At 45.0% G+C, this 27,344-nt stretch overlaps 1 protein-coding gene across 1 annotated transcript in view; it reads left to right on the plus strand.

The window, feature by feature from the left end:
- The window catches only part of LOC133135222 (receptor-type tyrosine-protein phosphatase delta-like), a 452,453-nt gene that overhangs the window by 363,134 nt on the left and 61,975 nt on the right, over nucleotides 1-27,344 (plus strand). Inside the window, exons 13-19 of the mRNA XM_061252069.1 lie at nucleotides 14,972-15,160; nucleotides 16,414-16,422; nucleotides 17,411-17,428; nucleotides 20,123-20,233; nucleotides 24,396-24,665; nucleotides 25,843-26,424; nucleotides 27,016-27,161. Coding sequence (XP_061108053.1) covers nucleotides 14,972-15,160; nucleotides 16,414-16,422; nucleotides 17,411-17,428; nucleotides 20,123-20,233; nucleotides 24,396-24,665; nucleotides 25,843-26,424; nucleotides 27,016-27,161 — 1,325 coding nt within the window. The remainder of the gene's footprint in view (nucleotides 1-14,971; nucleotides 15,161-16,413; nucleotides 16,423-17,410; nucleotides 17,429-20,122; nucleotides 20,234-24,395; nucleotides 24,666-25,842; nucleotides 26,425-27,015; nucleotides 27,162-27,344) is intronic.

The raw sequence follows: 27,344 nt of genomic DNA on the forward strand, positions 1-27,344 counted from the left end.
CGTGGCCTCCGGACTCCGTGTCAGAGTTGATGCATTAGGATCATTAATGGAAAGACTGGGCGCGGTTAAATCTCATATGACCACGGGCAGTGGAGGTGAACATTCAGGCAGCTGTTTAAAGCGCTTGATTCTCATGATAAGTATGGGCAATTTTCTCTAATTAACTTCATGTACCTTTTTGTGAATTAGCCAAATTGCTTCGTATTTATTAAAGCCTTCTAAAAGCTATGGCAATAAGCAAGTAAGATGTTTAAATTGTTTGCAACTGCAGGCTTCAAACGGGCCTTTATACATTCAGTGACCACTTTATTAGGTAGACTTGTACACCAGCACGTCAATGCGAATATCTAATCAGCCAATCACGTGGCAGCAACTCGGTGCATAAAAGCATGCAGACATGGTCAAGAGGTTTAGTTGTTGTTCAGACCAAATGGGGAACAAATGTGATCTATGTGACTTTGACCGTAGAATGATTGTTGGTGCCGGACAGCGTGGTTTAAAGTATCTCAGAAACGCAGATTTCTAGCCCAGTGCGGGTCCCTAACACGGCATGCACACACCTGGCAGCTGTTAAAATTACCGTAAACAGCTGCACGATGTAGACGCTTCTCAAGGTTATTTGTGGCCAGGGTGTTTTTTGTTTTGTGCGAGGCTGGCCGGGGCGCAGGGGTGAGTGTGTTATCGTGTAGCCCGGGGGTGGGTCACTGTGGGCCAGCCTCGGGCCCTGTCTGCCTGGGGCGGCCGCCCGCCCCCCTCCAGACCTCCTGTTTTATTCACATGAAGGTACCAACACGCTGTATAATGAGCTTCAGCAAGGGGAGAGATAAGGGGAGAGTAGATGCTGAAACACACACGTGAATGTCCGTACACAGTGAATGCATACACACAGTCACACATGCATGCACACACACACACAGTCACACGCAGTCACACACATGCACACACGCAGTCACACACACACACACTCACACACACACACACACACGCACACACACGCAGTCACACACGCAGTCACACACACGCACACACAGTCACACACGCAGTCACACACACACACAAACACACACACACAGTCACACACACACACACTCACACACACATACAAACGCACACACACACACAGTCACACACGCAGTCACACACACGCACACACACGCACACACGCAGTCACACACACACACACACTCACACACACACACACACACACAGTCACACACACAGTCACACACACAGTCACACGCACACACACACAGTCACAAACGCACACACAGTCACACACACACACACACGTGTTGAAATCTAGGAAGCACGTCACTGACAGACCCCAGCTGAAAAGGAACATCTTTACCGATAACAGGGCCAGAGGCTTTAATCACGATCCCGTTAATCTCCCTTCAAATCCCGGGAGGTTGGACCGAGCCTCACCGGGCTTCTCCGCTTAAACGAATCCCATTGTCTGGCGTGATTAAACGGCCAACTTCCTCTTTCTTCACCGCAGAAGATTCATTAAAAAGCACCGCTGCCCTTCCTCTCCCAGTTAAACTGACACGGTGTGCGGAAAGCCCGGGCCTTTGCATGGATCCGCGGTGGAAGGTACTAAAATGGCCGCCTGGGACCTCCTAATTGACTGGAGTAGGTCACCCCCTCAGACCTCGGTGCTTTAACTAAGTCCGTCAGCGGCTCTTTCTCCTGTCCTCCCCCTGCCAAGTTTAAGTTGGGGAAGAAAGTGAGTCACCTCTGGAGCCTGGGCGTTGGAGGGAATTAAGCCTCCTGTCTTTAACCCTTTCAGACCCTGCGCACACTACCGTGTACACCACTTTTTTTCCCCAAATGCTTTGTGACATTTTATACCACATTGATCTTTGAAAAAAAACCAATCCAATCATTTTAAAACTGCTCGGACCTAGCGTCCACTGGAATCTGAAGCTTTTCTCTGAAAAAAATAATATTTTGGCATACATTGTCATTTGTTCTTAGAGCAGGCATTTGTGTGGGTGCAGCACGAGTGTGATGTATCATTGAGGCTGGCTAATGCTACCGTTGATGGTTTTAATCTGACTGCTTTGATGATGCCTTATTATGAGATAAAATGGGGGTAATAACGTTCGTGCGGCTCATGACATACGGCTCAATCGCAGTAAACTTAGCAGTCCAATTTATTTTCTGAGGAAAGAGATCTCTTAGCAGCCTGATATCAAGACATTGGTTCCCTGCAGATGTTAAACATTACATTACATTACATTACATTACAAACATCTTGAATACATGTTAATACTGTGTATGTGTGTGTGTGTGTGTGTGTGTGTGTGTGTGAGAGAGAGCGAGAGAGACTGTGTGTGTGTGCGTCTGTGTGTGTGCGTGTGTGTGTGTATGCACAGATTTTTTAAAATCGTTAGCATGCGTCATATGTATCCTCTTAAAGGGGCTTTTCTGTGTAAGTGCGCACATTTCCTGCATGTTGAGGCTGACTGCTGCTTCGCCCCTGGGCAGCGCTGATGAGGTTTGTGATCTTCACCTCGCACTGGCTGGCCGATTCGGTGACAGGGGCCTTCATCCCCCCACATTCCCGCACTACCTGAAGGTTATGCCATGTCACCCCCCCAACTCCCCCCCCCCCCCCCCGCGTTGCTGCGCTACCTGAAGGTTAAGCCGCGTAGCATCCGTGCGTTTTCTCAGCCGCCAGGGACTGCCTGTGGCTAAATCATAAAGATTTCATATTCCTCTGGAGAAGGGTTAAATGTTAAATGCCACAATTGGTTGATTGATTCCTTTGTGTGTGTGGATACATGCTTGCTTGTTCGTGTGTGTGTGTGTGTGTGTGTGTGTGTGTCCGTGTGTGAAAAGCAGAGTGCATTTGTGTGTGTGCCAGAGAGAGAGAGAGAGATAAAGAGAGAGAGAGAGAGAAGCACGTGTCCATTTTGCATGTGTGTGCAGTCATGTGTGTAATTTAAACTCATCACGCCTCTGTTGTAGTCGAGGCTGTGTCGGTCCCGACGTTCCTTTCAGACGGCTGTTCAGTGTATCTTGCTTTCAGAGCTGTCGGAGAAGTCTCTCGCCGGCTCAATTGACATATCTCTGTGTCAGGCAGTAGCGGTCAATATCAGTTTGTGCTGAAGAGCTCTGCTTTAATCACGAGAAACATTACCTTTATCCTGGTCCACATCAACAGAGTGAGCAAACCTCTTATCAGGGTTGAACTGTTAAGAGCTTCGTCTGCGTGAGGTAATTTCCTGTGTGTGCGTGCGTGTGAGTGTGTGCGTGTGTGTGTATGCGTATGTGTCTGTGAGTGTGTATGTGTGTGTGTGTCTGTGTCTGTGTGTGTGTGTGCCTGTGTGTGTGTGCCTGAGTGTGAGTGTGTGCGTGTGTGTGTGCGTGTGTATGCACGTTATTCATCTCAGCTGTTCTGTTCTGATATTCTACATTCATAAGCGCATAACATTTTTGGCAGTCGTCTTCAGCCGTTTATCATGAAGAATATTCTCTCCCTCGTGTGCAATCTGCCCCCAAAAAAAGGAAATAAAAACATGCCCTGCCTTTGCACTCCTTCCAAGAAAAAAAGGCAGGAAAAGAACATTTTTCTGTTGTTGATTTGTAGCCGCAGGCTCCAGTACGGATCGGTGGGGTCTGGTCCGCTGTTCCTCGCTCAGGTGAAGTTCTGACACGCTTTAAATCATCGCTGTGCCTCTCACCCCGGATAGACACGAGCTGGAATCATTATCATCGGCCGCCTGCCAGAACCTGGGAGGCGGCCTTTCGCCCGCAATGTAAAGCGAGGGATTCTGGGATACGGACGGGGGGGGGGGGGGGGGGACAAAATGGAGGGCATCAGGGAGCGTGAAAGGGAGAGGAGGAATGACATCATAGGCCTGGCACAGAGCGGTGGTTCTGCAGTGTTAATCAGGGCTCTTATAGTTGCTGGAGTAATTCGGTTAGGAGAGGAGAAAACAAAGGCATAATTAACCGCTCCTTCTCCGCTGCCAAAGGAAAAAATAATTGAATACGTCAGTTGAACCAACGCCGAGATGCACATTTTCTGGAAGTGAGCTGGGATTCGGGCCGGCGTTCCGCAGATGTGGTGAATCAGCTTTGTTAAACCCTCTTGGGAGAAGAAAAAATAAATAAAAAAAATTTGCCCAATAAAAATGGATACTTTTACTGCAGAGCCCCATCTTGTTCTAAGAGTCTTTTATAGCTTCATGTTTCGAAGTTGGCTGTCTACAGCTTCTCTACAACTGGCCGTATTTGAGGTCTATGTTCTGGGCATGTTGTAACAAAGACTACCCTCTCACCCCCCAGACAAAGATGGTTCACTTAACTTCCTGAGGCCCTAAGTGTGTTACATTTTTTGACATAATACAAGTGTCTTGGATGACAAAAAACAGTGATTGCAGTGATAATATTTCATTTTAATTGAATGGCCCTTATGTTCAGATAAATACTATATAGAGCACGGGGAAACCTAAATGTAACGTCCTTGTTTGAGGACACGGGAGGTCGACATCTAAGACCGCAGCAGTGACTGCAGGGAATGTGATTCCGACGTTCCCGGCCCGCAGAGGGAAATCTGGGAGCCGTCTCTCCAGGAGCTCGGAGCCGTCCGGACGGCAGTGGCGCTGAGATTATGAGCCAGTGAAAGCGTTGGTCATCTCCCGATTCTGCCACGCTTCGCCCCCGAGCCTCACTGTCACACCGTGATTTATCGAGTGATTTATTCCAAATTCCCGACGCCCGCTTTTCACACTTCGAGGCTCCCTCCATTCTGTCCTTTCTTCTCCTCAAGAGTTCATCCCTCGTTCTTTTTCCCCCCCCTCCCCCGGTCACGCGCTCAGCATTGCTGCGCATCCTCAACAGAGCACAAAGACAACGGACTTAATGAGAACTCAATTAATGGATTATTGGGTCAGCGGACTGCGCTTTCAGTACGCCAAATATAATAATTACAATTGCTGTTTTGTCCCCTGGACTTCAGCGCGGGGCTGTAGAAATACTAATTGGAAAAGTAAAAGGAGTGATTGATTGTATCCTGAAAGAAAGGCCTCTTTAGCGTAACATAACACAATGAAGAGAACTGGCCGTTCAGCCCAACAATGCTGGAAACCCAGGGTTTCTGCCTTCACACATGACCGGGCAAGCTATTCCACACAGCTACTGCTCTCTGTGTGAAGGAATACATCCTGATGTCTGTGCGTAATTCACCTTACGCTAGTTTACATTTGTGGCCCCTCGTTCTGCTCACAGAACCCAACCTGGAGAATCATAAAGCAACTGCTGCTTAGTCCTGTTTCAGTTTAGTCCTGCTTTGGTCACGCGGGTAATTCAAATGAGAACCGTGGGAATTGCTGTTCTCCCATTCACAACCAAATAAGTGACTGGGATACTGGACAGTTGACATGCTCTGGCCATTCTTAGCTCCACTCGCCCATCCATCGATCCATCCATTATCTAACTTATTCAGGGTCAGGGTTAGGTGGTGGTTGGAGCCTATCCCAGCATGCATTGGGCTTAAGGCAGGAATACACCCTGGACAGGTCTCTAATCCATCACAGGGCACACACAGCATTCACACACACACACGCACACACACCTATGGTAAATCTAGACTCTCCAATTAACCTGTTATGTTGAACTTGCTGTGAGGCAACAGTGCTACCCACTGCACCACCTCTACCCTCCTCTTCAAAAATTGGTTGTCCTTTTGCGTTTCCCAAAAATCCTCCATGAAGGGTAAAAAGGCGTGTGACCGCAAATGCCCTCTGGCTGTCCTCGCCGTATCCATGCGCTCAAAGTTGAGACAGCCAGGGTGTCACGTTTGAAAAAGTTTATTTTTCCATCGGGGTAATCCTTTCTCTGGTGTGGAGGATTCCTCAACACAATGCGCTCCTACGCGCTTTCTTCTCCACCACACCGCCGAAGGAACTGACCTGTGACGGCTTCTCTCAGGAGATTGTATCCGCCCAAAACATCCAACAAATATATCGCATTATGACCCCAAAGGATTTTCACAGCAGAATAACTCCAAATGTCCAGTGAAATGTCTAGTTCTGCATGGAGAGGGAAAGTATTGGGAATCCAATCCTCCCGTGGCTCAGAATTAAAGTCCAAATGAGAAAATGGAAAGATTTATGTATCTTATGTTTAGAAAGATTTATTTTTTGTGAGCCTCTGGCAGGAAGGACGTACTTTGAGGAATTCCTCCAGTGGGTTGCGAGTTGTTTGCAGCGAGACGGTTTCACAAGCTCACACACACGTGTATTCATGAGGATGACGCAAATAAAATTGCACCTGTGTTCTCCCCACTCTCAGAGTCGCGAGGGAAAACGAGAACGCGTTTTAAACATTCGTCACCGGTCTCTCTCCCCAGCAGGGAGTCGTTTTACCTCATGCGCTTGCTATGTGGGGGGGGGGGGTCAGGCCTGGTTTATTGCTCTCTTTTCCATATTCTGCATTCCCCGTAAAGGGTGTTCGTCACAGTTTTCTGCAAAAGCGCTATTCAAATAAAATTGATTCGCTTTTTTGTATTTGATTCTAGCCTGTTTTCAAAATGAAAGCACTAGGCAACCGTAACACTCGATTCCACCTAAAAGAGCTGTCCTGCACCCAACCTCCCCCCACCCCACACTCACCACCTCTCACATAATGTTCTTCAGATATCGATTGAGGAGGCGGCCCCCGCTCTGTTTGACTAGTGTGAATGTGCGGCAGCGTTTAATTAGGCGAGGCTTAATTTGCGGTCGGGATTCGTTATCGGACGTGGAGGAATGGCGGCCCGGCCTCACGTCACTGAGACGCCTCGCCACGCTAATGAAGTCCTCCCGCCGAGATAATGCAGTTAGAATCTTCTGGAAAATCTGATTTAGGTAAGCCGAGCCCGATTCATCCACCCTTAAGTAAACTCAACGGCGCCGGTGTGGTCGGGTAAACATTAACTAATCGCATTTAAATGTCGGCCTAGTCCATTGGGGCTTAATTAGCTTTATTTGATTAGCGCCTCATCCTAAGGAACATATTAGTTATGTCTGTCATTTATAATTGCGTGACCGCGCTTCGAGCTCACTCGGGGAACTGTCAGATCGTGATCGGAGTGGGCTTTCTGGGATTTCGATTGGTGCGCGGGGGCCTTCCGACCGCGTTGGCTCTGCTGATATCCGAGTTGAAAAGTAAATAAATAAAACGTTTCAAGCAAGGTTAACTGACCTCAGAATACACGGTAGCCTTTGTGTCTTTGTGCCGCTCCTTAAAGATCAGCGCGTTTTGAGAAGGCACGTACCGCTACTTCGCTCATTCCGCACCGATACCGGGGCTCGCGGCGGCGGGGAACGGGTATCGCTTTTAACTGTCCCGAGTGCAGACTCTCAATTACCTCCTGACTTTGAGCAAAGTGAGGCGTGAAAGAGCCCCATCTGCTAAAGCGGTAATTTTCTCACACACTTAGCGACACAAAGGCGGCGCGCGCTATCTCCGCCCGTGCACGGCGGCCGCGGTAATGCGGGCAGAGCCAGCGGGCCGCGCTCATCCATCAGCGCTCTCCAGAACTCTGATTGTATCATTATTCACTCAATAATAATAACCGCCATTTTGAGTCTGGCTGCATTGTGCGCCGTCGTTGGATTGAGAAATAAGATGAGCCGATGCACGCGCCCGGCATTCGTCCTTAGGAGGTCCTTGTCCGATGAGAATGTACTGTACGTCTGCTGAACTCATTTCATATGCCGTAGCAATGGCGATCGAGCTTATTCTACTTTGAAAAGTTTGCGCTTCTAGTTGAAGTATGGGGAAAATACTGGCTTGATCTCAGAACAGTCATAAATTGACTGGGTGGTCAGTCGATCCAACTGAAAGAATGCAACTGAACATTTTTGCTTCGACAAAAAAAACCTTACCAAAATCTTACCAACAAACCACACCTTCTGGTCCTCTCGGTTGACTCAATCTCACCAGTCACAATCAGTCAAGCCTAGACAAGTAATTGAATCCAAAACAGTTATGTACTTGACCCAGGTCCGCACCAGTGAACGTGGTTACGGTTGGACCGTACGTTTCAGAAGCGGGAAAACTGGGCGAAATCCTATAGATTCCTGGGGAGTGATGTCACGAGCATCTGCGCTGTCCTGCTGCGTGTGATCCCGTGTTTGACCGCTCCAGACACACACGTGTTACATACGCGTTACATACGTGTTACTACAGGGAGTCAGGGTGGAATTCCTGACAAATCTCGGAGCGACCCTCCAGCCTGGCCCAGGATATGGAGAGACACCGCGGATACATTCATATTCCTGACACATTTGGCACAGAGGTATTTACAGATCTCCCATGATCCTCGGAGGCCAGGCGATATCTGTTGAGTTAGTGTTCAGCGACTGTTTGTTTTAGGTTTTATTCGAAATCCTGAGATGGTAAGGAGGGAGGTGTGGAGGACAGCGGAGAGATTTGTGGGTGTCATCTGTCAGGAGACTCTCCATCATGTCAGTAACGCTGTTTTTCAGTTCCGTGAGAAAGATACAGTTTTTATAGTGGGCAATTCAGTTTATTTACACATCTCCACATACAGTACGATGATAAAATTCCCTAATTGACCTTTGTTGTCTGGTGTAGTCAAAAAGCCTTCCTTACTTACTTACGTATGTAATTACTTACCTCATGTGCTGTGTTTGATTATAAAATGAAAGTTAAAAAATTTAAAAGACAATTGGGGAAATGGAAACTTTAAAAGAAGGGATAAAGAGAGGGAAAAGAAACCCAAATGACACAACATAATAAGCGGATCTTTCTCTAAAGAAGAAATGTACAGACTGGGTGTTAGCGCAGCAGATTGGATTGTTTGGGATTTAATGGGCACAAATGAATTCCAGCTGTGCCGCTTTCTTCCAGGAACAACATTATGGTGGCATTGTCCTGTTCTGGTTTACTTCATGGGAACATATTCCTCAAGTCTGAAGTAATAGCTGAACAATGATACTTGAATACTTGGAAAGTTTGATATGAATGCTGTGAATATTTTCACACGAGCTTCAGTATTATTCATAGTTTTTATCTTGTGCCGTGTTTAGTGAATTTGGCCCTAAATCTACTGTAATTGCATCTTCTCATTTAAATATCACAATCCTGCCAAGTAACAACAAATATTTCCATTGACCCTTAGAAGTTAATCTATAGCAGTGTTACAAATTATGATAATTGCATAAGGATAAGTGGGGGGAAATTGAGTTGGCAGAATTTCATTTTTTTTTTCAAAAATTTGAGTTGCTTTTTTTTTTTTTTGCTTTCTGTACACAATGTAGCCTCGTTAAAATGTGCTATAGTCTCAGTACCTCCAGTCTGCAATACTGAATATAATTTGTTCCAATAATGTTAACTAGTGACAGGCTTTTTCCCCTCTCCTTATAGGAGAGCTCCTAACGCCCAATCATTTGGAGGCTTAAGATCGGAGATTTCTCAGCACTTAATTGGTCGATTACAGCGGTTGATTACACAGCGAACTCACCTCTCCTGGTTTATTGGGTCTGAATCGGTTGTTGATTTTCAGATGGAAACAAAAACCAGTCGACCGTACGGCTTTCCTGGATCCCTGGTTATTCTGTCAGATGCGTAGTGACCCCGATTTTAAACTGACAAACGTGTGGCAGACGTAGTTTAGCACGTTCATTTCGATTAACTCTAAACTCGGTGAACCGTGTTCGTAATGAATGCACTATCTCTTTTCAAACCAGAGTCAAGGAATAATTGTTATTGAATCCAAACCAATATGCCACACACTGTTGTGTACAGATGAGAGAGATTTATTACTGGTAATAAATATATTTCATTTCTATTCTATTCACTTTTTCCCTACTCGTATATATATTAAAACACAGTAAATGGCCAAAGTATGAACGAATGAATGAAGGAATTCCACTGAAGACAAAGTGGCGAGGACCCGGCCCTAGGCCCGCCTGATGAGAGATTGACAGAAGATGGGTTAGGCAGGAATGCATTGTTAACCCCTCGCACACGCCATTGAGGTGGTAGTAAGAACGCCCGTAAGAGGAAAAATATGCGGTTCAGAGACTTAGATTTAGAGTAATAGAGAGCAAAAGTACTTCTTTCTTTTTAACATAAAACTGAAAGTGAATAACTTGAGGAGGTATGGGTTGTCGTGTATAATTCCCAGCAAGTAAGGCCATGCACGTTGCCGTGGGCAACTCCCTGGGCCCAGCCAGTGTTTGACCCTGTGAAGTATCGACTGCTTTTCCCCCGCCGCCCGACCTTGGAACTCCCGCAGATCAAATGTTTGCACCGAGGCGGCTCGACCAATCGATTTCTTTATTTCTAAAAAAGGAGTACTAGAGAGAACCTGTGGGCAGAGTTATACAGTACATCAGGAGATTGTGTCCAAGGCAATATCACCCGAATACCGTTTAAAGCAACAGTTTGACTTTTGGATTTCATTTTATAGCTTTTTTTTTCTTAAATATAAGATACTGTGTCTGTGTGTCTGTCTGTGTGTGTTTGTGTGTGTGTGAGCATACAGCTTACACACAGAGCCTCACAAAAAAAACAAAAAAACATACAGAATCTAACTGATTCTCACCCTAACGCTTACCTACCAAAGAGGCCATTTTGAGCAGTAGCCTCAGATGAGCTTGGCTGGCATACAGGGGGAGGTGTGGAGGCCGGTTCTGTGTTTCTGCTCAGGGCACTATCGTAGCCACTCTCCTCATTCTTCCACATGATCAGTCTCTTGTCCCCATATGCTCACGGTTAGATTGATCGTAAACAAACACCGTAATAGAGTGCTCCTGGCCGCTAGCATCTCCAGCGCTCCTGAAACGTGCTAAAATTAACAGCCCACCGCAAGTTGTGGTGTATCGCTTTAGTTCTCATTTTAACAAGGGACATGTTTCTGCGGTCTGCTTTTTGTGTGCAGTGTGCTCCGATTTCAGCCGTTCGGTGAAAAAACAAAAGGGCGTCCTTTCAAGATCAAAAGAAGTTCAGTAACTGTGTACGTCTAAAAAATTAGAGGTTAGAAATGGTGGTCTATCTCTTAAATAACCATACAAGTTCCTCTGACTTTTATACTTGCTTTGATCACCTAAGAAGTTGCATCAAAACTAATGTAGCGGCAACTGAATGCTTTTATTATTTATTGATATCGGGAATGATAACGTTTTATTTTTCCCGTAGAAAGGCAATTTGTTACCCGAACCATTATGATAATAGCTAAGGCATGACATCGATGGCATCATTCCATCCGTGACTCTTATATGTTGATTCTGCATGAATGCTGGTGCCAAAATACTTAAAAATATGCGTGCTTAAAAAGGACCCGTTTATCGCCGTGATGTCCTTTGAGTTATTAATATTGGAGATGCAATCAGCACAACAGAAAAGGGTATTTGAGTTTGCGTACGCATTAATTCTTTAATGGACAATTACACTGACTGTGCTAAATAGCTCAATGAAGGTCAATGCTAATCTAAATTGCCAAAGACTAATTTAGCATGGAATAACAAGGGGCCCAGGCCTACGTTTGGCAGACGCCGTCTCAGCTTGTAGAGCAAGGATGTAACATTATGAGTCACCGGTCGTGTCACACTTCCGCAAGGTCATTCGAGCGTCGTCATCAAACGGCGTGGAGTCATTTCATCTCTTCTCCGTTTTGAGGTGATAATGGACCGAGGAGGCGACATTGTATTGCTGTGTCATTCGTGTGTAACACGGGCCAATAATGGCCCTTTTCGCCTGCGATGGCTTTTAGCTCAGTAATTAAGGTTATGTACTACAAGCGCTGAAGAAAGGCACACTGACCTTCTCTGTAATAGGGATGTGACTTTATCCCATGAAACATAAAAGAACCGCGGGGATCGTATCTTGTACTGTGTGCGGTGCCCATTATAATGCTCTGTTATAATGAACTCTACTCACTGTACTTGCTGCTCCTTTGGCTTTAAAAGGTTAAAGAAACCCATTCAATAGAAAACACTGTATTTATTTAATCACAAAAGACGAGGTTTCCAGTTAGGATGTGCATCACAACCCATAAAATTACATTTAAAAATAATTTAAAAAGCCAAGCGGTGAAGCCAAATGGCGTCTGTTGGTGCACAATAGAAAGAGCCGTTCCAGCGCCATTTTGTTCATGAAAACGTAATGAAGTGAATGATTGAGAACACAGCACTGAGAAGAAGAAATGTAATTATCCTTATTAAAAAGAATACTCGAGCTCACGGCACCCTCCATCTTGTTAGCATGCGAGGCGCCGAGCGTGTCTCCTGGAAATGATTGCACGGATTTCAGCGTTCACCGGAGTCTGATTCAGCAACTTAAAAAAGGAAAGAAAGGTCATGTAAAATTATTATGGATTGTGTTTCTTTATGTGTAGCAGGGCTAGATTGTGTTTCTTTATGTGTAGCAGGGCTAGATTGTGTTTCTTTATGTGTACCAGGGCTAGATTGTGTTTCTTTATGTGTACCAGGGCTAGATTGTGTTTCTTTATGTGTACCAGGGCTAGATTGTGTTTCTTTATGTGTACCAGGGCTAGATTGTGTTTCTTTATGTGTACCAGGGCTAGATTGTGTTTCTTTATGTGTACCAGGGCTAGATTGTGTTTCTTTATGTGTACCAGGACTAGATTGTGTTTCTTTATGTGTACCAGGGCTAGATTGTGTTTCTTTATGTGTACCAGGGCTAGATTGTGTTTCTTTATGTGTACCAGGGCTAGATTGTGTTTCTTTATGTGTACCAGGACTAGATTGTGTTTCTTTATGTGTACCAGGGCTAGATTGTGTTTCTTTATGTGTACCAGGGCTAGATTGTGTTTGGACGACTGCGATAAGAACTGTGAGGGTGACTCTCATCTGTTTAGACTTTTTTAGTTTGCCTTTTTATTTAGTTGAATTAAAGTGTTTGTTCAGCTTTGGAGAGGCAAAGTAGTTATCTCGTCTTTGAATTGCTGGGTTCTGCGATGAAACGTACACAATGACTGCAGTAGAACGGGGGGGGTTGGGGTGCGGTGGGTGGGGTGGGGGGGTGGCACTGCAGCTTAGCTATGCAGCTGCTGTGCTTAGTCAAAAAATGAGGCCTTTTGTAAAAGGCTGAGGAAGGCAAAGTCGAGCCTTCAGCTCAAAAACCTCTCACTACCAAGACAAACACGCGCATGAAATATAGAGAGAACGAGAATTCTGACACCAAACTGCAGAACCATGACGACAACTTCAAGGTTAAAGAGACAATTACCGTTGCATCGAACCACCCTGTGATTATGCCAAAAACGGTGCCCGGCATCGGAGAGCAATCCAAAAGAATATAAAAATCCTCTATTTAAAAATAAATAAATAAATGCATTTTGCGTAATTTGCTAAATCGGTCAGTCGTAAAATATGAAACTGTCTTGAGAAAGACAAACATCTGACTTGGAGAATCAACGGGTCCAGCGAAAATGAGCGAAAACATTTCATTTCACAAGAGAGTGGACTTATCTGCACACGAGGGGGAGATGTTAGGGGCTGCTGTACCGTAGCTGGATGATCAGCTCACAGGCTCTTGCTGATAATAACATTTAAAAGAGTCCCCGATGTGGTGGATAACTGAACTGAGCCCCGACAGAGTGGATGGCAGGACTGTGTGGCTCACTAACAGGACACCCATTCTAGCGTGCAGATTTTAACACTTTTTAAGCCTCGATTTGTGTCTATTAAACATGAAAAAAGCCACCTCACCAACACATTTCAAGGCTACGATTATGCATTATTCTGTGGGGAATTAAATCAGAAAACAAATAATCATCTCAAAATGGGAATTGCAAAGTTTCAGTGCTAAAAAGTTACCAGAAAAAACAATGATGATCATAGTTATGATAATTTTTTCATAGTAGTTTGTTATTTAGCTGACGGTTTTATCCAAAGGGTCTTCAAAATTGTTGTGTGTTGCATGTCTCCTGTTCTATGTCCGTTTGTGGTTGTCATAAATAGCCGCCATTTTAGTAGTCGTATCTCCTTACATTTGACATGATGCCCGTGGCTTGAAGTATAATTGAGCTTCTATTTATTTCTGTGATTGCGTCTCTAATGGACAGGAAGTGCTTTCTGTGGGTCAGTTTATTTAAAGGAGCTGTCACCATGAAAGTGTTGCTATCTATTGCTTATCTATATATATCTATATTGGGTGTCATAGCTATCTCACTCTCTCTCGCTCTCAAATTCATGTTGCTTGGTTTGCATGACAAGATGACTTGTGTTACTGAAGCATTAAAATACATTGTGACATTAATACACAGTGAGATTAATGTCATTAATCTCTCTCCTTCCCACTCTCTCTCTACGATCTCCTCATCTCTCTCCACCTCCCCTCTCTGTCTCTGCCTTTGCCTCTCCCACTCTCGGTCTCTCTTTCTCTCTCTCCTCATCTATCTCTACCTCGCTGTCCACCACCTCTGTCCCTATCCCTCACTCTCTCTCCCTCTCTCTCACACACACACTCACATGAATGAGATGAGATCTCTCTCTCTCTCTCTCTCTCCCCCCATCCCCAATGCTGTGGTGTATCCTCACTGTGTGTGATCTCTCTCTCTTTCTCTCCCTCTCTCTCACACACACACTCACATGAATGAGATGAGACCTCTCTCTCTCTCTCTCTCTCTCTCTCTCTCTCCCCCCCATCCCCAATGCTGTGGTGTATCCTCACTGTGTGTGATCTCTCTCTCTCTTTCTCTCCCTCGCTCTCACACACACACTCAATTGAATGAGATGAAATCTCTCTCTCTCTCCCCCTCCCATCCCCAATGCTGTGGTGTATCCTCACTGTGTGTGATCTCTCTCTCTCTCTCTCTCTCTCTCTCTCTCTCTCTCTCACACACACACACACACACACACACACACAAATTAGATGAGATGTCTCTCTCTCTCCTATCCCCAGTGCTGTGTGCCCTCGGTGTGTGTGTGTGTGTGTGTGTGCTCTCCCTCTGAAGCGCGCTGTGTGCTGTGTGCTGTGTTCACAGAGGACCAGCTCCCCGCTGGTTTCCCCACCATCGACATGGGCCCGCAGCTGAAGGTGGTGGAGCGAACGCGCACCGCCACCATGCTGTGTGCGGCCAGCGGGAACCCCGACCCGGACATCTCCTGGTTCAAAGACTTCCTGCCCGTTAACACCACCAACAATAACGGGCGCATCAAGCAGCTAAGATCAGGTAGGGCGCGCTAGCTCTCACCGACTAACCCCCGAACGACAGCCCCCGTCTGTTTTTATTTTTATCTGGTGTCGTGTCCCCCCCTGTCTTATGAGTTCATCCTTTCCTCCGTCATGTGGCTTTGACTCTTGGGTAATGACATTGTCTCTACTCCTCTCCTGGTGTGTGTCCTGGTGGTCTGTCTGTGTGTGTGTGTGTGTGTGTGTGTGTGTGTGTGTTGTCTTCGTCTGTCTCCGGTGTGTTGTCATGGCCTGTCCAGTGTCCTGCGTTGGCAGCTTCTGTTGTTCTCCACATTGCCCACTGCTGTGACTGTATTTTTAATCACCTGTTTTCACTGCTTCCGAGCAGTATTCCTGGGATCCATTTTCTCCTTTTTTACTTTTATTCTTTTGTTTCGTTTCTGAAACAATTAATTTTCAACATTCGGCATCATTCAGAACTTGCAAAGGAGTATCTATCCACGGTTTTTTAAACTATTCGGTGAAAACATGAAAAGATTCCATTTCAGAATGGATAAAATAGGCACAATTAAATTCCAAAGTGTTCCGTTTTTAAAAATAAGTTTTTAAGCAAGTCGGTATCCTAACCTCTTGGATCCTAACCTCTCTCGAATAAATAACTTATTTTTTTCCAAAACAAAACTAATTATAGCTGTCTTGACTAACATGTTCATGGCAAATATTCTTGTGGAATTTTTTTCCTAAATAAGTAGCCACAGTAGTGTGTGAGATCGCGTAATAGCATTCCCAATCCTTGAATTCTCTCTAGATTTCCAGCCCCTGCTTTTGGTGTAGAATTCCAGCTTTTGCTTCTCTTTGCCACTGGCACATCCCCGATATTCCCTTCCCCAATCCCGAATTTCCCTTAAGTTTTGCTCTGCATTTATGTACTAAAATATACTGTATGTTAGCAAAATAACTTAGCAAAATAGGCTTGAAAATATTGGCAAGCAAATATAGTCGCTTTGTAACCAGCTTTCGAGATTGGCATAAGTATTGAGAGCCGTTAAAGTTTCATATGTTTGATCGCCTGTCTATCCCAGAATCCCCCGCTTCTGATCTGTCCTGTGTTAATTCGTCTTGTTAACCTGCCTATTGCCTGTTGTGTAAATTAACCTTATTTTAATGTAAGAGCTCAACTGATTCAGCTGTGACGTAGTCAAGAGTATATAAAGCTTTAACTCTGTAACAAATCCCAAGGAATATAATCATATTTTTATGCTCTGTCTCTTTTCTCCGTATTTAAATCTCCAGAATCCTTTGGTAAGTGCTTAGTTCTGAAGCACACCTCACTACCCCACTAATTTCCATGTTCAGACTATTAATAAAATGCATGGCATGCATTTTACTAACAGTTAGTCTAGTCACCCACCAGATATCCGTATAAGCACATACTCCCACACAGTTTATTTTATGTTTTCTGTGGTGACAGCCATAGACGCACCTGTCTAAAGCACACAGAGAATATCACTGAGACACAGTGAAGTAAATGCTATACCTCCTCCTGAACAACAGTGCTGTCCAACTTGCCACAACGTGTATGGTACTGAACTCACTCCTCACTCTCTCTCTCTCTTTCTCTCACTCTCTCGATGTATATCACCAGAATGGTATTTTGTAAGCAATGTGTAAGCAGTGTGCTGTAGAAGGGTAGCCATTTTGTGTCAGATTTACAAGTAGGCTAGTTGGATGGTTTTAAGGCAGAGGTGTCCAGCCTTACCTGGCAAAGGCCATTGAGGGTACGGTGTACACTTGTGCACAGAAACACCCCATTAAGCAATTCAGGGTCTTCACCCGAAGAGAGTGTTAGGGTTATTTGTTCATTTTGCCTGAATCAGAGCCTATGCTCTCATTGGCCCTTCTCAGGTAACCTCTGACCTCTGGTTCAAGACTTCCTGTCTGTTGTCTCGCTTCCTCTCACATTCAAACTCCTATAGCTCCACCCACTTCAGTCTTGAGACAATACGCCTCTTTCAAATGGCACCCCCCTCCCCCCCGGTTTTTGGGTTACACCACTGTGAAAGTTGCTCTTTGACCTTCTACTGCTACCTATGATAATCCTGTTTTTCCAATAGAGTAAATCAAACTCTCTTTCTCTCTCTCTTCTCTCTCTCTCACTCTTTCTCCTAGTACCTTTATTTAGGAACTCTGTTAAACCTAATTTGATTCTTCTTCCAAAGCCCCAGCCTCTATCTTCTCGTACTAATGCTTCTTCTTTCTAATCTTATTTGCATTCATATTATCCACCCAGGTGGTACACCAATAAGAGGTAAGAGTGCTGAACTAACGTTCACAGAATGAGCTATTTCATTCTTGCTGTCCTCCCATCCTCCTCCTCCTCCTCCTCCTCCTCCTCCCCCCATCTCTGTCCTGTTACCCCATCAGAAACCCATTACCTTTTCATTATCCTTCCTTTTTTTCGGTCCTCCTCAGTTAATCCCGTCCGCTATCCTCCCATGTTGTCTCCTGTTTATTTCTCCTCCTCCCGTTTTCTTCTTCTTCTTCTTCTTTAGTTTTTTCGATGAGAACCTTTAAGTTGGGATATGCTTCTTGTGAAACGGCAAAGCATATCCGATAATCTATATATTTTTTCTCTCTTTTCTCTTTTTTTTTTGGCCATAGCACAGTCACAGCGACTCATGTGTCCCTCTTTTTGTCCAACTAAAACAACCAAACATTTTTCCCCCTTAGCTGTTCTTGTTCAGCACTAAAAACCCAGACGGTGTGGATTCAATGCCGGCACGGTGAAGACTGCGTCGCCTTTCCTCTGCTTCTTGTGCTTTTTTTCCCAAAGAGTTTCTTTCTATCTTTGCAAACTTTTTGCCTTTCTTCTATGTCCTTTCTTCTACCTTCTCAAAAAAAAGCCCAAACAACTACTTTTTTGATAAAGTTCATTCGGTGCTTTTTTCTTCCACCTACTTTTTCCTCTTTTTCTTGGGTTAGAAGGCTGTTTTATACTTTTTGATGCTTTTTGTTAAAGGGTTTGGGAAAGGATAACCGATAAAGTCTTGCATATAGCCTGCTGGGTCAACTTTGTGATTTTTACCTGTGCGCCTGGCGACGGAGAATGGTTGATGTGTGAAGCGTTTTTCTTGGGTTTTGTGACACACCACACTGCTAATCCCATTGGTGGATTTTTATGGGTGTCTCAAGTGGCTCTTTGAAGCTATAGCAGTGGCTGGTTGCTTTCTTTTTGAATTTTGTCTTCTAATACACTTGCATTTTATTTTTCAGCTAAGGGTTGTCAAAAGGTTGTAAGTTGCACTGACATACATTTCTTGTTCTTGGGAAGATTTGCATGTCCGAGGTCGACAGTGATATTTTCATGTATCTGATTACACTGTGCTTAATAATTTTTTTTCTTATATCCAAGCAGCATTTTTCCTTTTTTTATTTTTTCATAAGAGCTGCAATTTTTTTTACCCCCCGCTGACTTCTGCCGAACGAAGTCGTAAACCCCCCTGTCCACAATAGGTCTATGATTATGAGTATGTTAAACCTCACGACCTTTCTTTATTTTGAACTGTTCCCCTTCGTTACGCTGCTTCCGTATACTGTAAGCCTCTTTTCTTTTGGTCATGCTTCTCTGGAAGCAGTTTCACCCATTTCCATATTGACCAGTCCAGTGAAATGTTGTATATTTTAGGGTCTGCACTCTCCCCTCTCCCCAATATCAGACCTGTTTATGTTTGTAATAAGTTACAGTGCTAATAACTGCAGCCTCCAATTTGAATGCCCCTGTAGATAGCCTTTTTATACATTTGTTTTGGGTTCCCTACTGATTGATATTGGAATAGCGTTTTTAATTGCCTTTGAAAGTTAATTTTGTTATCCGTGGTCAGTGTGTATACCAGTGTATTCCCCTGTTTTTTCTGCACGCTTGGTGGTAGTGGATGGTGGAAAATTGGGCACGAGAGCATTACTACCATTGTCCTCTGCAGTACGTATGCCAGGGGCACAACCTCTGAAATCTAGGCCTGAGTGAAAATCACTTTATGCATTATAGTAATAATTAAGCAAAAAAACATACATAATGACCACTTTGAACTTGCAAACTTCAAGGGATAATCAGTACATGTGGGGGTGTTTTTTACCTGTATCCCAAGATACTTATTTACTGCAAGTATCACAGGTTTATATACAATCTAAGCATAGTGCACCGCTTGAATAATTTCCATTCCCGCAAGCTACGTATTTTCACACATACAGTACCTGTATCGACCTGCTGAAATCAGCTTGTGTGTGCGGAGATCGGAGCGGTCCAACTCACTGACCTCCATTTTGTATGGGTGCAGAGCGACACCTGCAATAGTCGGACTGTGAAAGAGCAGCCCTCAGTCTCTCATAAGTGTGTGTGTGTGTGTGTGTGTGTGTGTGTGTGTGGACCGGCGGGATCTTTCCCTGCTCTGGCTCCAGACCAGGCGTGGAGAATGGCGGGGGAAAACGCTGAATGCTAATTTTGGACAGTTTGGACAATTGTTTGCTTCTTCAGAGAAGCGGCTAGGGGCTGAGCCGGTTTGTGTGTGATGCTCGGTTATGAGACAGAGTCCGTACGTATGTTGTCGACAGTCGCCACATACAGAAACGTCTGTTTAATCGATGATGATGATGATGATGATGATGATGATAACAAATCACATTACAAATGATCATTAAATTGAAACATCTTCGAAGTGGAGCTGTGGTTTTACACATGAGGTACTTTTAGCCTCTTTTATTTCTAGTGTTGTAGTCGCATTATTATTTTTGTTCTTGGATTCATTTGATATTTTTTCCGGGTGTTTCTGCGCTCCGGCTCGCAGTGGAATAAGAAACAGACGAAGGCAGGTGCAGCCGTTACTGAAGGGGTTTCCGCCGCGCAGGGGGGTGGGGGAGGGGCGCTACGGTCTGTGTTTGCGGAGCCCGCCTACCCAACGGTGTTTAACTGGCGTTCCTGCGACGTGCCTGTCTGTGCCCCGCCCAGGTGCCCTCCAGATCGAGCAGAGCGAGGAGGCGGACCAGGGGAAGTACGAGTGCGTCGCCACCAACAACGACGGGACTCGCTACTCGGCCCCCGCCAACCTTTACGTCAGAGGTAGGAAACCCCTGGTCACGACCCCGGTGCTGTGACAGGAGAGCAAAACAAAAGCAAAAACGAAACAAAAGGGAAATGGTGCAGAGATGAGTATCCGTGACCGTGTCCAGTCTGAGTTAAAACACGAATGAAATGTAGTAACGGTTGCATCACTGTTGAGCCTCGAGCATCCCGTCTCATATGAGGGTGTAAGTATGACCTTCCTACTGTTTGACCTTTGACCTTTGACCTTCCTGCATTGATTTGAACCTGTGATCTCTTGTTTGTCTCTTTTTGTATATCTTTTTTTTTTCTTTTTTTGTTGTTGATTTCTCCTAACGCTAATGACTCTAATTGCTTGGTGTGTTACTAATTAGCCTTTTGTTCCTGGGTTTGTTGGGGTTTGGGTGGAGTGCCTTCAGGATCCAGTCGCTCTTATCTTTCTATTCCTCCTCTTGTTTCTCTTCTGGGAGGACATTGGAGTGTCTTCTTTTTCTGTTCCATTTCTCAAAATGGCTTTCCATTTATAGATTAAAATATTTAAAAAATCTAATAACATTTTAAAATATACTGAGCATACCTGTAATGGTAAATATCATACAATAAAGTAATATAAACTAAGGCTTGATTTTGTAAAATAATATACTTATTTCTGAATGGATTGATTTCCACATCGTATATGAGGGACCACAACAACATATAATGGCTTATCACTGTAAGATCATTTTAAGCACAGTATATGGTTGCTGATTACTGCAGTTAACCGAGAAGCATTTGAGCTATTGCCCTGTTCCAGTTTATTCAAAAAAGGGCAAAGCTCTTTCCAGACCTAAGCCGGAAAGGAACCAGAACTTTCAATAAAATTCCATCCTTCCTCGTTGCATTTTTGGCCGAATTGCACACAGTGCAGAAAAATGCACAGTGCTTTGTGTTACTACATGTCCCAGAATATCTGCCTGTTGAAATGCAACTATTATTCAACGCTAAAGCCAAACTGCAAAGCATAAGGATGAAATCGAATCCATTGACATTTTCTGAACATAACTGGAGCAGCACAGTACCTCAAATCTAGAAATTATTATTCTTCTTATTCTTCTTATTATTATTATTCTGATTATTATTGTTATTATTATTATTATTCATTATAATATTATTATTATAATATCAGGTAACATCTTATTTTAAGGCTCCTACATAAGTGCTTATGAAAGCTTGTGTACCGCTTATGAATGAGCTGTATAAGCTCTTATGCAGTAGCCTTCAAATAAAGTGTTAGCTAATATAATTTATATTATGTTCCGGCCTGCTAGTTGGGGTTTCTGATTCTTGCGGAGCAGGGAGATGCCGGTGGAAAGGTGTCGGGAGGGCCTAGCAGAGTTGTGTCAGCGGTGTGAACGCCTTGATATGGCCTTTTTACTCTCTCTGTGTTTCCCCTGTTTTTCTCCTTCCTCATTTTATTTGTTCCGCATCAATCCCCCTACATCCCTCAGAGCTGCGAGAAGGTTGGTGTGTTTTTACTTTCTAACCACCTTACAAAAAACAAGAACAGAAAAACAAAAATACTCAGATCAGAAAACACCACGAACGAGAATACAAATGAAATGAATGTAGCTGCACTGTGTGCTCGTTTTTGTTTATGGCTGTTATTTGGTTCCTCTTAGCGATAGCGTTATTATTGATTTTATTATTAGTAGTACTTATCGTTACGTTAAGGTTGTTTTATTTCTTCGTTGAGAATGCCACAGTCTTAACTGTCTCCAAACAGTGGTGCATGCTGGGATAGAATGTGTGCATTTTTGAGGTGCATGGTGGCCTGTCTATGCTCGAATCTTTGTGTTCGTCCTTTTGTGTTCGCTTCTCAGTGTTCCTGCTTGGTTACTCGAGCCAGTGCCTTTGACTTTGCCAAACTGCCACGTCAGAGTTGAGTCCATTATCCAGATCAGAGATGAGAGCTGATACCCTCTGACTCCTCCCTTGCTGCTCTGAAACGTTAAAATGATCTTCAGCGCCACACATTGTATGTCGACTGACCCAGAAGGGATGAAAATTACACTGTTTCACTATTTCCCCAAAAGCTGAACTACGACACGACGCTAAACTAAGCTAACTCATAAAGCCTTTTCACTTTGCCAGGTTTCAGTTGAGCTTCCGTGTTTTTTCAGTAGCCCAGTGAGATCGCAACCTACCCTGAGTCCACAGTGAGGGGAGTTTTAGGACCCGTGATGATCGGGCACATAAATCGTACTGCAATAAGAATCAAAAGTAAAGTTTCTGAGAGTTTCTTGTTTGGACAAAAACATGGTAGTGTCAATATACTGAAGGGATGGCAGGGTAGCCTAGTCTTCTCCTGGCAACTGCAGAGCCCCCGGCTGACCTGCTTCTGGAGGGATGAAGTTTGGCCCCTAAACATAAACAGAACCCTGCGGTTGGGCCCTCAACACAAAAATTGCTCTCTCTCTCTCTCTCTCTCTCTCTCTCTCTCTCTCTCTCTCTCTCTCTCTCTTCTCTCTGTTCTCTCTGGCATTGCTCCCAGGGCATCCTTGCTAAAGAGAAGCACATTCTCACTGGATCTCCCCTGGTTAAATAATGGATTAAAATGTGTCACCTGCATGAGCTAAGGGTGGTTTGTAGGTCGAGTAGCAGGCCAGAGACTATGGCCTTAAGCTTAAACTGACTTGTTACAAGGTCTGTATTCTTAATGAATATAACAGGGGTCTAACCTCCAAACCGGTCAAACTGATTAATCGTTCGCGAAAGGCAGGCGGACCGCAAAGAGGAAATCCCTGTTGTATTGACACATTGAGCCAGATGGTATCCAAGGACCTTTTTTAACTGGAAGGACATGTCTGGAGTACTATAAGCAGTAACACTGATTTCACTCTCTCCTGAGTCTGCTCTATAAGCCCCAACGGGCTACCCATACTGTCACACACCTTACCTCCTGTTATCCAACACACCCCTCCATTTTACGCACCTTACCTCCATGTTGCAAGTGGAGTGTCCATCACACCTCCTGTCCAAATGCCAATTAACTTTTGTTTTGTTCTGTGGTTGCATATTTGTATACATTTTTCATTTAATTTTTTGTTCTACTTACCCTCCCCCCCACCCTCTTTGTTTCGCTGCGTATTGTTCTCAACACCCCCCCTTCCCCCCCCCCCTCCCCCACCGACTTCCCAAGTCACAGCGTTTAATCAACATCACTGTTTATTTGCCATAATCCAACACTGCCAGTCTAACTGTCCTTTTCTCTACCACTTTTTCATTTTCCGTGCTCGTATTTTTTTCTGATGTTACTATTAATTCCCTCCATTCTTCTCTTCTCATCATCCCTCCTTCCATCCCTCCCTCTCTCTTCCCCCCCACCCCTACGCATGGTTGTCTTTCCACGGTCAGCCATGTGTTTGTTTGCATGACAGGTTAAAAGCCCTCTTCTTTCCAAAATGTACTTTGATACAGTACCTCCGTTTATTTTTTCATAATTTTTTTTGTTATTCGCATTAATTTTGTTTTGGAAAAGCGTTAGCACAAGAATTTCATTTCTTGCGTTTTTGAGGCTGCATCCACTCTTTGATTGCGTTTCTGAGAGCGAATCACGAGTTGCACTGTACTGTTAGTTGGATGTGTTTTTTTTTTTACCAGAATCTACTTTACTGTAATGTGTGTGTGATGTGACAATGTGAACCGGCACATTATTTCACATCAACTGGAGGTGCGCAGCATTTGAAGTTGGTTTTCCGTTGACAACTCTGGCATGCTGTCGACCCTCCAGTTCTTACTCCTGTGACGTCCTGCGTGCCTGTTTATACTGCTACATGCTGTGCATGGTGTCTGTGTACTATTACTCCTCACTTACTGTAGGCCTCCTTTGAGCCACGTGAGGTTTGAATAAAGTCCCGCGTGAAACTGTGTTTTATTTGTTTACTGTCCGTGCAGTCAACTAAATACCTACCTATTAATAGTTTTTATAATTTTTTCAATAACACGGTAAAGTAAAATTAAATCAGTTTCGTTGTCGTTATTGTTGTATTTAACTTGTTTATCGTGCGCATTCTTAGGTGTCTATTTACGTTATTCTGTGTGTGTTTTCCTCCTGCGGTGGAATGAAGGTCGTGACCCCCCCCCCCCCCTACACGTAGGGTGTTCTACATGCTGTCACCTTTGACCTTCTGCTTTCTTCCAGTGCGGAGGGTCCCCCCCAGGTTCTCCATCCCGCCCACCGACAACGAGATCATGCCGGGCGGCAGCGTGAACATCACGTGCGTGGCGGTGGGCTCGCCCATGCCCTACGTCAAGTGGATGCTGGGAGCCGAGGACCTGACGCCCGAGGACGACATGCCCATCGGGCGGAACGTCCTGGAGCTCACCGACGTGCGCCAGTCCGCCAACTACACCTGCGTCGCCATGTCAACGCTGGGCGTCATCGAGGCCGTCGCCCAGATCACGGTCAAAGGTGACGACGAGTTTCAAGACCAGGGGGCGGATGCCATTTTGAATATGGTGGCAGATGCAATTTCGCTTTTTAGGCAAACTTAAGCAGTAGATACGCTTTAGTGGTAGGAAAAGGTGTGTGTTGCTGGGCTGAATGGGTTTTGTTTATGGTAATGCGATAATCGTGATAATGTCTGCGTGTGCGTGTGTGTGTAAATATAGATCTTTCCTAGAGACAGTATTGTGATAAACAACAAAGTCTCTCGCTGTCACACAGACGCTCTACACCCTCCTCCTTGTGTCTATCTCTCTCTCTCTCAATGTGTGTGTGTGTGTGTGTGTCTGAGAGAGAGTGAGTGTGTGTACTTTATCAAAGTATAAATGTATCACTTCAAGAATGGTCTTGGGAACAGCCCACATGTTTTTGATTGCTGCACACAGAGGCTTCTGCCTCCAGACATAACAGAACAGAATTAGTCACAATATGACCAAGGCTGTCGGTAGCTTCCCACAACTTTTCCCCGAGAGATTACTTATAAAGAAAATAAATAGCTCTCTTATCTCCGGTTTCACATGCTGTTGCTCCCTGAATTAAAACAATAAATTACAGCGAGTAAATTATTAAGGGAAAACACACAAACAAAGAAATACTCTGAAGATTTTTGAAAAATACCTCCTGCAGCAGGGTTTATCCTCCTGGGCCTTTTCTCGAAGGTATTTTTCCGAGGACGACAGGCCCCTTTATCAGCGAGGCTTGCTGTTCAAACACGCCGACTATGGCTGACACAGTCGACTGAAGCCAGCCCAAGTCGGCATGGTAACCGTCTGAAAATGCCTTGCTGTCACTCAGCCGAAACGCCTCATTAAGGATGAGCTGAAATCAAAATTCACTTTTTTTCCTCAATTTGTTCAAATCCTCGTAACCAGACGAACATGTCTGACAAGGTATACGTCCCATAAAATGTATACATTTTAATGCTGGCGTATTATCACACCGGAGCATTTTTCCTTCCAGCGATTTCACGTCATCGTGTCGTACTCGGGGTGTATGTTGATTAGACGTCAACAGTCATCAAAAGTTCTCCCCAAAAGGTCCGTTTCACTCAAGCATACGTCGTATCGGGGAAGCAAGCGCTGCTATAATTTCCGTTTCAGTTTGTCGTTAAGGAGCCCTTGTTGTTGTCCCTGCCCCCCCCTAGCCTTGCCCAAACCCCCGGGCACCCCCGTGGTGACCGAGCGGACCGCCACGAGCATCACGCTGACCTGGGACTCCGGCAACCCGGAGCCCGTCTCCTACTACATCATCCAGCACAAGTCCAAGTTCTCCGAGGACACGTACAAGGAGATCGACGGCGTGGCCACCACGCGCTACAGCGTGGGCGGCCTCAGCCCGTACTCGGACTACGAGTTCCGCGTGGTGGCGGTCAACAACATCGGGCGGGGCCCGGCCAGCGAGGGCATCGAGGCCAAGACGGCCGAGCAGGCGCCCAGCACGGCGCCCCGACAGGTCAGGGGTCGCATGCTCAGCAGCACCACCGCCATCATCCACTGGGACGAGCCCGAGGAGGCCAACGGCCAGATCATGGGCTACCGGGTCTACTACACCGTGGAGCCCAGCCTGCACGTCAACCTGTGGGAGAAGCAGATCGTGAGAGGGGCCAACTTCCTCACCATCCCGGGGCTGACGCCCAACAAGACCTACTACATCAAGGTGCTGGCCTTCACTTCGGTGGGGGACGGGCCCCTGTCCCCCGATCTGCAGATCATCGCCAAGACTGGAGGTGAGCTGGGCAGTGTGTGTGGTAAGCTGGGTTGAGTGTGTGTGTGTGTGTGTGTGTGTGTGTGTGTGTGTTCCTTAAGATGTGGAATGGGTGTCTTTCATTGTCTGCGGTGTAAGTAGGTAGAAGAATGATCGGGGAGTATTCGAGTCTTACAGCCTTGTACTCCCCTGTTATAGCAGCCGGTGAAATGGCTGTCTCATCATCTCTGACCAAAGTGGTAAACACGGGGACTCTCCCCAGGTCCAGGAATGCCAAGCCCATTTGATCTTGTCTTTTTATGGGCGCTCTAAAGGACTCAACAGCACTTTACCTGATTCTGAATTAAAACCGTAAATTCAATGTCAGCAAAGCTTTGCTCCTGTTTGAGAGTAAAATGTGTTCTTACAGTAAATGGCCAGATGTGATTTTTTTGTGTTCAGTGTAGGAGTAAAGTCTATTATTAGTAGTATTATTATTATTATTATTGTCATTATTGTTGTTGTAATAAGACTTACTATGTTGAATTATGAACACTGAGCAGATTTCAAATGACAGAAGTCAGACTCTGATTTGAAAATTAATTTTATTTTTTATTTTCTCTCTATTTTTCAGTCCCGTCACAGCCAACCGACTTTAAAGCGGAAGCCAAATCAGAAACGAGCATAGTGTTGTCATGGATACCCCCAGTGCAGAACGGTCAGGACAATCAAATCACAGGATACGAACTGCTCTATAAGAAAGGAGATGACAAGGAAGAGGTAACTGCATGCACTCTGATGGTGTTCATGTCAGTGTTCATCTCTTCCTTATTGATTGCTCATGTGCTCAAGTCATTTGTTATTTGAGTCCGCCCACTGACCCTACTTTAGTGGTCCCCAACCCGGTTCCTGGAGATCTCTAGCTGTTGAGTGCGGTGTAGCTCAGTTAGAGTTGGAGTGGAA

Source organism: Conger conger, chromosome 8 (genome assembly GCF_963514075.1).
Source record: "Conger conger chromosome 8, fConCon1.1, whole genome shotgun sequence".
Classification (NCBI taxonomy): Eukaryota; Metazoa; Chordata; class Actinopteri; order Anguilliformes; family Congridae; genus Conger; species Conger conger.